General features: G+C 41.6%; 1 protein-coding gene across 4 annotated transcripts in view; it reads left to right on the forward strand.

The window, feature by feature from the left end:
- The window catches only part of LOC143145813 (nephrin), a 586,636-nt gene that overhangs the window by 559,723 nt on the left and 12,224 nt on the right, over positions 1-14,689 (forward strand). For 2 of the 4 annotated variants that reach the window (XM_076309561.1, XM_076309563.1), the window contains exon 12: positions 5,422-5,766. The exons of 1 other annotated variant lie outside the window; for it this stretch is intronic. In XM_076309561.1, the coding sequence (XP_076165676.1) occupies positions 5,422-5,766 (345 nt within the window). The remainder of the gene's footprint in view (positions 1-5,421; positions 5,767-14,689) is intronic. One more of the 4 variants, XM_076309562.1, reaches the window with a different exon arrangement.

Genomic DNA, 14,689 nt, shown 5'->3' on the forward strand with positions numbered 1-14,689 from the left:
CTCATGACTCCTAACTTCTTAACTCCTAACCTCATGACTCCTAACTTCCTAACTCCTAACCTCATGACTCCTAACTTCTTAAATCCTAACCTCATGACTCCTAACTTCTTAAATCCTAACCTTATGACTCCTAACACCCTGACACTTAACCCATGACCCCTAACTAAAAAGTCGTTTTTATGATCCCTTTATTAACAGGTATCGAAATTACAAACTTTAAATACAATTTTAAAATCAGATTTCCACCCGACTGTCAGGTTAAAAGTACATTCGATTCCTCTCGACAGGAATACACTTATACAAGGTGTTTCGGGAACAGTGGCGAGCGTGATTCTACGCGTAAAAATAAAACGAATCAATCTTATCGTACGAAGCTTCGTTTCTCTACACCTTGCGATTCATTAGTCAACGTATCTCCCTATTACTCGTTATTTTTATTCGCGTTGGCGTTTGCAAATATTGACGGTGGTACGGTATTATTTGTTTTAATCGGTTCTAACTAGTTAGGGGATAGTAAGATCAACGGAAAGCGTATAATATCGTATCCCGGATAATGTTTACAAACACAAATACGAAGAGAAATGCAACTTGACCGACGTGCCTATTCGTTGCGCATTATTTCTACTTGTGTTGGCCTTTGTAAACATAACTGGTGCTGCAACGTTACCTGTTTTCCGTCGATCTTACTACATTCTAGCTGGTTACAACCAATGGAAACGGATAACAATCACATCACCGACAATGTTCGCGAACACCAACGCAAATAAAAGTAACATGCAATGGATGGACATGTTAACCAAGTCGTATCCAATCGGGCGCGTATCGGACGAATTTTCGACATCGATTTTCTCGAAAACTACGCCACGTTCGAAAACACTCCGTTCCAACTTCTCCATTTATTTTTCCACCCTCCCAACACCTGTCTCGAAACACCCGGTACAGATATCACTGCACACTGTTAAATCCAAACTACCCCGTAAGGCTCAATTGTTCTTAGACGACTTGGAGAGACATATTTAAAAACTTGGAACGAAGCAGGGAAACTTTTAATACGTAAAGTTGAGCTTATAGGCTACACTCGTAACGGAAAGTAATTAAGCGTAAATTTATCGATACACTTACTCTAGATAGTACTCTAATGTAATTAGTACTACTTGCATGTTAGTGTCTTGTATTTGTTTCGTCTGCAAGATTCACTTGTCTTTGAAAGAGTCCTCTAAGGTAATCTTTTTCGTTCGTCGATCAAATCTTTCGCGATACGTTGACGAAAGAAATTAAAAAATTTTAAGATCATTAGATCATTCCAAGGTCACATATAGATTCAAAGTTATCCCAATGTTGCCCGATGTGCGATTATATTCGCTGAATTGGAACATACGAGGAACGAAAGTGTCTTGTTTAAAGTAAAGGTAATAAAAATAACCTTGGATAAGGAAAAAAGTGGTACTCAGCGTTTCGGTCTTTTCGAATCGTTTATAAATTTTACTCTGCACATTTTTCGACACGCTCGAATCCGAGGAGGGCAATTAAACGTTCAGTTTCTCGTAACTCGATCCTGCATTTTGCTGGTTGGGGTTTGAAAAAAAAAAGAAAAAAAATAGGATTAAATGTCGTTTAAATGATGCACAGATGTTCAATAATGGTAACGCGAGATTGTAAACACGATAATTTTGTTTGTTTTCGGGATACTGAACAGGGGTGAGGTTCGCGCGCAGTGGTATGTGCCAATAAACGAGCTGGCAGAGTATCAAGTAGTACGAGTCAATGATACGTAACCCCTACTGGATAAAAAGGGCCAATCTTTTTTTTTCTTTTTTTTTTCGCGCTAATAGTTCTCGAATTTGTTTCGATCGATAACACCGATCCTGTTAACGTTCTTTCGCAACAACCTTCGAAATATTTGTTTTAAACAAATTTCGTTAAGTTCGATCGAGTAAACTCTTCCTTGCAACGGACGTAATAATTATCGATAAAGCTGATCTTTCTTTTTGCGCTAATCATTCGTTTCGATCGACAATGTTGATATCGTTCTTTTGTCATAATTTAAACGCGAACGTTTAAATAAATTTAATCAAATTCGATCAAATAATTCTACTCCGTTACGAATCTAATGATTGCATTAAATAATATTGGGTTGTTCGGAAAGTGATTTCGTTTTCCAAAATAGAAAATATATAATTCAATAAAATGTTTATACATTTGTTTATACATTACAAATGTTTATACATGTTTATACAACCCAATATATACCTATTAATATGAATTTTAAACGAAATGCAGCCCAGTCGGCCCATACGTTGACCAGCGTCACTTGATTCTCGTCCGGCCACATTACTGGCTCGTTCTACTGTCAAATCCGAACTTCCACGGCGTGAAAAAGGACAAGAGAAAATGTTCTGTCTAGCAGTAGCGAACCGTTCACGCACGCAAAGCTTCTTCTGTCCGGCTCGCGAATATTTCGTTCGATAAAGCATCCGCTCGCGAAACTTCCGGCACGGACTTAGTTTCGGTACGAAAGTCAGATACGCTTGTTATGCGATGTATAAATGACGAAATCGAGCAGTTCGATCGGGAACACCGGCCACTCGTATCGGGCGGTGCCGTGTCCAACGAATGGCAGATATCGATTGCGCTTTGACATTTATATTAAAACATGTTCGAGCGCCTCACGGCGAATGAGAAACGAGGAACTGGCAGCTTTTGGCAGAAATCCATTGCGATCGGCTTGTGAACAAGTTTACTCGAAAAACTCGAAATTTATGACGCACGGATTCGGACCATCTCGCGGAAAGCTCTAATCCGTTCTTCGTTGATATTTTCGGTAAATCTTTGAGACCCATCTGCGACCATGTACCTCCGATTATTTTCTCTGATCGATTCTTTTCTAAATCGAACATTCCTCAATCCAAAGTTTAGGAATTTTTTTATTCGTTTGGAGTGTATTCAGGATGAAAAGTATTCTATTTGTTTATCGGTGTGTATCGATGATGACAAAATTTTCTTTCGGTTACTATCGTATCGAAGATCGAAGAAGGATTTATGACCGTGAGAATGGGAATAAAAATTTTACACGAACGTTGATAAATTCCACTTTAACCCTTTCGATAAGAAACTACAAGAAAGCAAGTTATTTTTTACGTACAGTCAGTCGGTTAATGCTTGTAATAACAAGAACAGTTTCGATATATGTCAATGTTCACTGAAGTCGAATCTGTTGATATTTGTAGAACGTGGAAAATAATTTACAACGAATTGTTCGTTTTTTGAAAATAGAAGTTTCCTCCCGTCGAGCACAAAGATGTCTTGTTTATACATAAATAATAAATCTAGTGTCGAGATACTGGATCTACTTAGCATTGCACAGAGGTATCGAAGATTAGAATCTACGTTAACATGATTCCATAAGGGTATCCACGTAAGGACGTCGATGTACTAAATCCCCACCCCGTTCAAATCACACTGTTGTGTATACATAACTTTCACACGATACTATAGCGAACGCAAATTCAACCGATCGCTGAAGGTCTTTGAGGGGTTAAGCTCACCAACCAGGGGTTCTCAAATTCTGCACCGCGGTATATTTTATATTTTCAACGAAACCGTTTATTGATATCGAAAACGTTTATTGGCAAACATACCTGGGTCATTATAGACCCAGCTCTACCTCTTCCTTTCTACATTATCATTCCATCGATCGCCTTATCGATTCCGAAATGAACAGTCTCTGGCTTACTCGGAGAGATCGACGAGAATTTTGAGAGCGTGGGTCGAAACAGACCCACGCTCAATCGTCGGAGAGTTAAATAACCCCATAACTGTCCATTTTCCTTTTCATCTGACCGATAAGTTCTTCAAACTCGACCGCTTACCGAACGGATACGTTACGATATCTCTTTTCAAAATTCACCGAGTCACGAAGGGCGCCACAAAGGGCACCACGAACTGGAAAAGTTTGAGAACCACTGCCTCGGATACTTTGCCGCTCTGTGTCTTGTCCTTATCTGTGTCCCTCAAATAGGGAGGCACATAGCCGTACCAGAAGTAGTTTGTGACGATATTCGCAGTTGGGAAAGTGGCCTTGAGCGGCCAATTCAATTCACGTCCACTATAGTATCATCGTTTGCTATTGAAAGGGTTAAAGAAGTACACTTGCATCTCGGAACTAGCGCGCTATAGGATCCCAAAGACGTCACGTGCAGGGTATCGCGCGATGAACGATAGAACGAAAAAGAAGGTAATTCTACGCAAAAAAAAGATTAATTGAAAACGTAAATAAATTGTTTCTCGTACAAGTTTCCATTTCGAAGAATATCGATTTTCGAAAATAAAATTTGATTCGACTAATCTCGCTGATTTATCACGTTTCCAAAATACGAAGATACGGATACACGATACACATGTTTGAGGTTAGGTTCAAAATCAGCCTTACTTTTGTTTCATTTACGCGATAAAAGCATCGTAAGAATAATAACTGCAATGTAACGTAAAAATACAACGAATACGTCGATCACGTATAAGATGAAACGCAGTAGGAATGCTGTTATTAAACATAACCTCGAAATATCCGTCGTGTTCGTACACAGTGTGCACGGAAGTCTTTCCCTATCAGAGAATACTATTTTCTTTCGTAACTAATCCTCTCTAGCGAGCGAAAAACAATCCTCCGACTCAAAACGTTTACCAAAGAGGCACATCGTCGTCGCAATAGGCACAATCTAAAAACGCAACAAAAATGGCGTATCGTCCAAGACCTCCGAATAAAAAACATCCACCGTACCGTGGCACCTTACCCCGGTTTCACTCTGAATCTCCACTTTACCCGTACCCAAGACATACAAAAAGAAACCATAAACAAAACCGTACCAAACCCCGTGCAAAACCAAAAAACAGTATCCCAAATGAAAAGGAAACTATAACGAAACTGTATCATACCCTAGACAAAAGAAAAACATACTATAACGAAACTGTATCATACCCTAGACAAAAAAAAATATCCCAAATGAAAAACAAACTGTAACGAAACTGTATCATACCCTAGACCGAAAAAAAGTATCCCAAATGAAAAACAAACTGTAACGAAATTGTACCATACCCTAGACCGAAAAAAAGTATCCCAAATGAAAAACAAACTACAACGAAACCGTATCATACCCTATACAAAAAAAAGAATCACGACGAAACTGTACGAAACCCTGTAAAAAAAGTATCCCAAATAAAAAAAAAAGAATCACGACGAAACTGTAACGAAACCCTGTAAAAGAAAAGTATCCCAAATAAAAAAAAAAAAGAATCACGACGAAACTGTAACGAAACCCTGTACAAAAAAAAAAAGAAAAAGTAATCCCCAAAAACTAAAAGCCCAACGAGATAGGAGAGTAGTCGAAGGCTGAGGCTGGTGTGTTGTGCCCGGTGTGGTAACAGGTGAAAAGCTGGAGCAACCTTCGCCCCCGGAGAATTGTACGATCAGGGAAGAGAGTCGTACAACTGTCAGGGTGAGCTGCGCCGAGAGCGGCAAGTACAACGGTTCGCGCACCGCCACCTACGTCCTCCAGGTCTTCGACGCGGACACCAGGCGTCTACTGGCATCCGCGACTAGCATGACACCAAGCATGCTCGAGATCACGAACCTACCGGCCGAGAGGAGTTACTCCGGGCTGGTGCTATCCCTCAGGATCATGACGGAGCACGCGATGAGCGACGCCACTGTTCTTCACAGCCCGCACTTTGTTCAGGAGGGTAAGACACAGGAGCATCAACGATACCCAGGTAGGGGCCAGCTAGTGTTCGATTTCGAGTCAGCGTGCGCAATCGCGGACCCCATCCCCGGTTAACCAATTACAACCCACGATATCGTTCCCACACGCGAAACACAACATCGCGGACCACCGATAGACCCTGTATCCCGGTTAGCATCAGGGCCCAGTTATTTTCGGTTGGTCGCGCGCACCATCGATCTTGCCCCTCGTCCTATTAAATCTCATTCCGGGAATCGTAATCTGGTGTATCGTGGAATTTTTGCACATTTTTCTACGGATTACAAAACGTGGCGATACCTAGACCGACACGGTTTCCATTCTGTTCGTATCTGGCGCAACACCCCGCGTCCGTATCAACTATTCGATTTCGAGTTACCCGTTCCTCTCCGCCCCGTATTAATCGCGAACTGAAATCTGATCGGAACTGCGCTCGAACTAGTTAGCCTTCCGGTTCGAGTCTTGCGCGTCATCGGTGTATCGCCTATCCTCCTAAAGTGAAAACTTTAGCGACTACAATACGAACATCATTTTACAAATTAGGCGGGAATCGAGTTACACGCTCGATAACGTTAAAAGGTATCGTGATTCGAATCCAATACGGTTTGGATTCCAAAAGTTAACTCGGTTACGATTCAGGTTGTTTAACAAGGGAACGTCCCGAACTGACTCTCACCGATTTTAACGAAACTTGGTAGGTTTGTTGTGTACGAGACAATTGTAACCGGGAATTGTAGCCGTAGTCGATTTATGAAAAAAATAATCTTAAAGTTTGGAGAAATTGCCTAGTCGGGGATACTCGAGTAATGGAACGTCGAGAGTAACTGTAGGGAGCATGAGAGACTATTTAATGTGTCTGTGACGAATTTCAATGAAATTCAGGTTGTTGAAAGAACTGTGTGTATCTTTTCACTTTCGTCTACTCACTTGTAATTATAGATAAGAAAATGAACAATTGGCTGTGCAATTATTATTGAAGGAATCATGTCCGATCACGATCATTGTATATGATACGATACACGTAAAAACCTAGAAAATTTCGCTAAAATCGGTGCAAGTCATTTCTGACACTCCTTTCGTAAATTGGATGTGAAACTTAACTTGGTAATCGTCCGTTTCGAATTTTCGAAAAGTTTCAACGATCAAGAACGAACAGAGAACAATTCTAAATCATCAAGGATTCGAAATCTAACTTGACAACGATCCGTTTAGAATTTTCAACGAGTTTCACGGATCGTTGTAAACCGAGAATCAGTGTCGCGTAAATCAGGGTACGCCATCTTGAATCACGCGCGGTATCACAGTGTCAAATTATGCTGTCAAGGCACAGTGCGTCGTTGCCTAATCCAGAATTCACGATGATCGAGAATAATCTAGACTTAATCCAGGATCATGTAGAGATCAATTGGCTTCCCACTTTAATCATTAAATCATTGGATCATCCCGGCAAATCCGGCTGAAAACCTGATCCAAAATTAACGTTCGCCTCTGCCGGAATTAACCAGACCCGATTCGGAGGATCGTAAACACGGGATCGACATATGTACGTTGTCAAATCGTTGAACCACGTCGTCAAAGCCGACTCAGATTCTCCGATGTGCCGCGATCTAAAACTAATCTATCGGTACCGGCTATCCGGCTGAATGGAATTCAATTTTGTCGTTAAACCATCGATGGATCATCTTATCGGATCTATCAACATATCCGGGTACACAATCCACGCTTAATCTACCAACTGATCGTCGATTTCGATGTTGGATTATTCTAGCTCCGGGCTGGCCGACGAACCAGATTTCATCGAACCTATGAACTTGTTAACGATAATAATCTTTCGTGAAACTTGCTTCGTTAACGATAATAATCTTCGTGCAATAGTTCCTTCAGAAGAGACGTAATTGCTAAAAATCGTCCGGACGAACGATCGATGGAAATAATCAAACGTCTCGTTGTTAATCCGATCTTTCCTGGTACACTTGCTGTCGCGAATAGTTCCTTCGAAAGAGATGTCCTCGATCGTCGCTATTGACTTGTATCAAGATACAATGAAACTAACAATAATCCCAATTCGAGTTACCATTTCCCGAAACTTTTCAAGAATAAAAATCATCGACTCGATCGATATTCTCACGACCGAATCCTTCGTTCAGTGGTTCGAAACGATGGTGCATTTGCTCGGTGTTGTGGAATACAACGTTAGGACGATTGCCCTCGATTTCCAGCTACGAGGAGCATTGATCTTTCAACAGAGACTCCTGTCACGCGAGCCACGTGGAATTCCCCAAAGCAGCGTATCAATTTTCATAGTACGTTTCGCCAATTATCGAATCCCTGTTAAAGTACCGATAGCCTGAGAAATTCTATCCAGGTTTCAACGGAACACCGACAAGACCAGGATCGACTAGGATAAATCGGTTGTTGCGACCGTGGCCACTCGGGCGCAAAAACATTAATGGGAAACAGCTTGGGAATTATTCGGCGACGTTCGAAAAACGATTTCAGCTAGATTCACGGATCGGCCCGTTACGTGAATACGTACAGTTTAATCCTTGAGATTAAACGATCGGCCAAGGTTCGGCATCGGAGCAGCCGGTTGCTGATTAAATTTGTAAAGGGACATTACCTCAGCTCGCGTAACGTGTCGACGGTTATTAAACGTCCGTTGCTGCGTTAACGGGTTAAAGTGAACCATAAACGGGCCGCAGAACCTGATTACAAAACGTCTTTCAGCTAACCGCCGCGAATATGCAAATGGACGGCCCCTCCGCGAATTCGTGGCGAAAGGTCCCCGCGTATACATCCTGTAAACGGTCGGTACGTACACAAGAGAGAAGTCGGGAACTCGGGTTCCAAGGGACACCACTAAGACAACCGCTTGTACGTGCAAACCAGCCGGAGGACGTTCAGCCGAAATTGGTCTGCGGCTGTACCCGATCTTCCTCCGCATCTGTCGTGAGAGAGGTGAAGTTCGATAAACGTGCTCCGAAACGCGCTCGAATTGTGTGCATAGGTACGCGCGTGTTGGGCTTCCGTAAATCCTGGCCTTGATTAGTCTTATAAATGAACGAATGCCGTAATTGGAACCCGATAAACCGGTGGATGCACCTTGACCAGCCATGGAAGCCCTTCGTTCTCCATCCAACACCCGATACGTTCGTATTTTCGAACGATGATGCGTTTAACCCTCGATAAATGTGCACAGGGTATCGTGTATGGTGCATCTCTGGTTTGCGGGGGAATTTCGAAAGGCTAATTTATTTGAGAATGATCGTAGGTTACTTACAATGTAGGTACAGTTGTATAGATGGACCAAGTCTTCACTGGTACATTGATACTTTTAGAGTAGAGGCGAACAGTTAACGTGTGCCTTATCCCAAGAGTTGAGTAGTTGCATCCACTGCATCCTCAGGGTGCATGTTCATCCAGAATATAGAAACAACATCGTTGTTTTCGTGGATACTTTGTATCCGAATTTTTAAAATTTTCACTAAGATGCGAACGATGGTACGTTTAACCCTCGATAAATGTGCACAGGATATCGTGTATGGTGCATCTCTGGTTTGCGGGGGAATTTCGAAAGGCTAATTTATTTGAGAATGATCGTAGGTTACTTACAATGTAGGTACAGTTGTATAGATGGACCAAGTCTTCACTGGTACATTGATACTTTTAGAGTAGAGGCGAACAGTTAACGTGTGCCTTATCCCAAGAGTTGAGTAGTTGCATCCACTGCATCCTCAGGGTGCATGTTCATCCAGAATATAGAAACAACATCGTTGTTTTCGTGGATACTTTGTATCCGAATTTTTAAAATTTTCACTAAGATGCGAACGATGGTACGTTTAACCCTCGATAAATGTGCACAGGATATCGTGTATGGTGCATCTCTGGTTTGCGGGGGAATTTCGAAAGGCTAATTTATTTGAGAATGATCGTAGGTTACTTACAATGTAGGTACAGTTGTATAGATGGACCAAGTCTTCACTGGTACATTGATACTTTTAGAGTAGAGGCGAACAGTTAACGTGTGCCTTATCCCAAGAGTTGAGTAGTTGCATCCACTGCATCCTCAGGGTGCATGTTCATCCAGAATATAGAAACAACATCGTTGTTTTCGTGGATACTTTGTATCCGAATTTTTAAAATTTTCACTAAGATGCGAACGATGGTACGTTTAACCCTCGATAAATGTGCACAGGATATCGTGTATGGTGCATCTCTGGTTTGCGGGGGAATTTCGAAAGGCTAATTTATTTGAGAATGATCGTAGGTTATTTACAATGTAGGTACAGTTGTATAGATGGACCAAGTCTTCACTGGTACATTGATACTTTTAGAGTAGAGGCGAACAGTTAACGTGTGCCTTATCCCAAGAGTTGAGTAGTTGCGTCTACTGCATCCTCAGGGTGCATGTTCATCCAGAATATAGAAACAAGATCGTTGTTTTCGTGGATACTTTGTATCCGAATTTCTGAAATTTTCACCAAAATTGCTGATATTGTTCATTCGATCGCATTATCTGTCCAATTTCGATTCCAGAACAGGCATTATGTCCTTATCGGTGAGAAATTGGAACGTCGTTAGAGCGGAGCAAAAATGTTTCCAAAGAATGTCGACAGGAACATAAAATTGCTTTCTAATTGACTCGATTCCATCCTGGGAATCGCAGAGAAGCATCACACTACCCGGTGTTGAATCCGACGAGAGCCTTCCTGCGTTTAATATCGACTTAGAATCACGGGAGCAGAACAAGAGGGCTGGTCGTTTAGAGTAGTTCGTGAATTTAAGTGGATTTTGATTAATCTCGAACTTGAGTGTTAGCCTAGTTCTGGACAGTGCATCTAAATCCCAGATTTATTACCACTCTACCGATAATTTTGCGATCTCGACGAATGCATCATCCGGTGGATAATAGCGTTTCATCCGTGATAAAAAAAAAAGAGAAAGGTAAAAGAAACGAAGAAAAACACGGAAATGATATCCCTTCATTGATGGAATCGTACGATTTAAATAATTTTGCATACCGAGCCCCATTTGACGCAACTCCGGTTCCTAAAATTGAACAAACGTCCTTTCCAAAGAACAAATATTATCATTTTTATCGACACTCCGGGTTCCATTGCATTTCGCGGAAATATCAAATTTTCCTCGATGGGAGACTCCGCTTCGAGAGAACGTCTCTCTCGTAAAATAAATAAAAGGAGATGCAAAATTAAAAGAATGAAAATTCCCCCCGATGTCAAGAAATGCTAAATTATACTTCTGGGAATAAAATCACGATACAGATATTCCTCAGCGACCGAGAGATTCACTTTGTTGGAGCAAACTCTTATCGTGTGCTTCGTACGAATATTACACTTTCCTTTTAGTGGTCGTGTGCAATCATTTTTGCGGGTTAAGTTTCTCGATCTAAATTTCGATCCTCTTCGGTCCATAATGCAACAGAAATATAGAACGTACATTATTAAACGAGGAATAAACAATCGAGACCATCGTACATTCTTTCACTTTCAACGCAAGAGATCAATAACGATTAAATATCCACCGACACGTTCTGCGAGATGTGAACATCTGTTTATTTCAAAAAAAATTCTTTCTTCGTACAAAATGATTCAGAAATACATACCCACACTTCAGGGGGTGAATCTACACACCAAGATGGATAAAAAAATGTCCTATGAACATACGTCCCGCATACCTTTGTTTTCCAATTAATCGAACAAAATCTTCATTGTCCCCTTTGTCCTTGCAAATTTGTATTTACAACAATGTACTGTGCGCAGTTGAGAAGTCGACCTCTGGAAGAAATCACGAATCGTGTCAGATGGCATTCCTGTATAACGATATTCCCAGTACACGTGTCACAGCACGAGTTACAGTCTGCGTTTGATTAGAAGTATATTCACACTTATCGAGTACCTAAGTTCAACGTTACACCATATCGCGACCGTCTGTCGTTATCCTGCCAAAAGGCGATAAAATCGAAGGGAGGACATATTGGATTCTTCCCTCGTGAATACGTAGTCATACCCTGAAGTATGGAGATGTATTTTTGTGTTTCACATGTTCGAAACACAAACGTGTCTTTGTCGCGACCCTTGCCTCTGCGTTTGTACGCAACTCGCGCACAGTTTTCTCGTCTCGTCTCGGTGTTCTCGAAAATACGTGTTCGCATTCAACAACAAGTGGCCGCGTGCTGCTCAAAGAAGTATCCAGTGTATTGTCTTTCCACCACACATCGACGTGCTTTCATAGCTGCTCTACCGAAAACTTTCGTAACAACCCTCGTAAACTGAATTGTACTAATTGGCGGTCCATGGGCAGCTTACATGGATCGATTTGATCGACCGTACGGTATAGTAGACATAAACACGGACAGACGGCGGGGTTACACCAACACCGCACGGATATAATCGATTAATTCGAAATTAGTCGGTTCGGTTAATCCGCGAGACAGACGGCGTCGGGACGCATCGACGTTTCGACGGCCGCGATTAACGTCACCGCGGTGATACGCAACAGACGAGAAACGAGAAAATGGAGAACACCGGTGCCATCGATCGAAATCGAAATAGAATACGTTCCCGATAAATGTGAATGCCTCCGTGACGAGATTCACATTTATGATGTACCGTTCACGAAACTCTGCACGTCTGTTGGCATTTCTTCGGCAACCATGGCCTTGTAAAGGAACAGGAAGCGACAGAGAAAGGGGAACTTATCGGGGTTGAAATTCAATGGTGACTCGATCGCTTGCAATCATTGATAAATAAAAATTTTTCACCCTCTTTCGTGAAACTTTTATCGAGACACTTGTGAGATCTTATTTGAAATGGGACCGAACACGACGTAATTTAAATAATATTTATTCGTTCGGCAAGTGATATCCACTCGATATTTTTCACTTGTTAGATAAATATCTCTTATCTAATTATAATAAATATTCTTATCTAATAAATAATCTCTATCTTTATCTTATTGTAACTAAGTAAATATGATCTAAATCGTATCGTGTTTGGTCTCGTTTTAATCGAGAAAATCTGACAAACGTAACGATAATATTTTCACGAAGGAAGAACCAATGATAAAAAAAAAGTTCATCTTTTGATTAGTATCGTTTCACCAATGCGAGCACTTGTCTTATCGACCGACGACCATCTTGAAGTGTCACATTAATCGCTCGACTGGTTACAAGAGACCCTTCCCAAACGGTGGGGATAAATTTTTTTTTTCACATTTATCGTGTACCTCGGTTTCACATTTATCGAGACAACACTGTATTTTCGGTCTGTCCATTGCTCGAATCGATGCTGGAAGTCTCCCTGCGAAGACTCTGTTCAGGATTCTCGTCATTTCCGGTTGTATCGCTTCAGTGACGTCCAGATGTCCTCCCTGGGCAACAAAAGGATGATCAAGAACAGTCGTGTTAAAACGAGCGAGAAATTCGCGCACACGAATCAACGTGTGAGCCATTGGTGAGCCATTGTCACGTTGAAGCAACCACCGATTTCCTTTCCCCAATTGTGGTCTTCACCGGGGAATACTGTTTCGTAGATGTGCGAAGACATCGACGTAGAACGTAACATTAATCGTGGTAGCTACGGACAGGTATTCACGGTGTACCGAGCCGTTAACATCGAAGGATGCGATCAACATGCAATGCATCATCTTCCACGTCTTCTCTTCCCTCTGAAACCTTTTCATCCATTTTCAAACGCTCACAGAATTCGTGTTTCGTGACACTCTGTACACTTATCTTCGGTACATCGACCACTTCGATAATCCTTTGTTCAACAAGGTTAGCGAGAATTTTCACGTTGGTGCGTTGCTTTTCAAGATCACGAGACACTTTGAACTAAAAGCGTTGCTAAAAGCGAACGGTGGATCGCAGGTTCGTAAAACTTAATCTGTTCACAGATAAGACACTAAACTTCGTTTCTCACCAGGAGAGATGATCGCGTCATTGTCGAGTCACTAAATCCAACGAATTCGTTCCACGAATTATATTCAACGGTGGTGTACGCGTTTGGTCGGTCGACTTGTCCATTCGAAGAAAGAGAAAGAAATAGAAGAAGAAATATATCGAAAGTGGCACCGATGGAGGGGAAAGTACTGCAACGGAAGTGCCTTTACGATCGCATCGCCGGAAGCGTACATTTTTACGAGCTGCTTTTTACGAGCGTCGCTCCTAACCCCCCTAACTCGCTCACGTACAGAGAGAACCACGTAGAGAAATCTCGGCACGCTTTTAGAACGTCATCATTTATTTGACGCGTTCGTTTACTCATTTGGCCGAGACTCGCGGTACACCGAGTGCTCCATTTTCGTCCCTCGGCCCCTATTGTCTCCGCGAACTGTTTGTTGTCCGATGGAAAACCATTCCGGATACATCGTGGATGAGATTTTGTATTTGTTCCCATTTGGAGACGTTTTTTCTACACTTAAAGGTGGTTTTCGTTATTGATGATCTCCCGTTACGATCCGTGACAATGATAATCACGATGAAACGATCGAAGCTATCGGAGAATCGATTCTTTAAATGTTAAATATATAAATTCATCGTCTTTAACCTAGAAAAAGTTCATCACCGTTACCAACTACCCTCTTGAGATCAATTACTTTGTACAAATATTTATAATTATATCGAACCTCGAAGCTTTGTCCTTTCGAATATATTCAAAGTTGCCTCGAGCATAACAACGCTCCTAAAAGGACCTGTCTGCTCGACTTCGTCACCGGTTACCACCTATAAACGCGCAAAATAATAACGAACAGCGTCTGTGTAAATTAATATGGAAAAAAATAATGAACAGCGTCCGTGTAAATTAATATGGAAAATGATAACGAACAGCGTCTGTTTGAAAATTTGGGGGTTCTTTGTGTAAAAAAAAATATTGTGTTTGCCCTGTAAAGTATCGCCCTGGAAACACTTTTGTATA

This window comes from Ptiloglossa arizonensis, chromosome 4 (genome assembly GCF_051014685.1).
Source record: "Ptiloglossa arizonensis isolate GNS036 chromosome 4, iyPtiAriz1_principal, whole genome shotgun sequence".
NCBI classification, from domain to species: domain Eukaryota; kingdom Metazoa; phylum Arthropoda; class Insecta; order Hymenoptera; family Colletidae; genus Ptiloglossa; species Ptiloglossa arizonensis.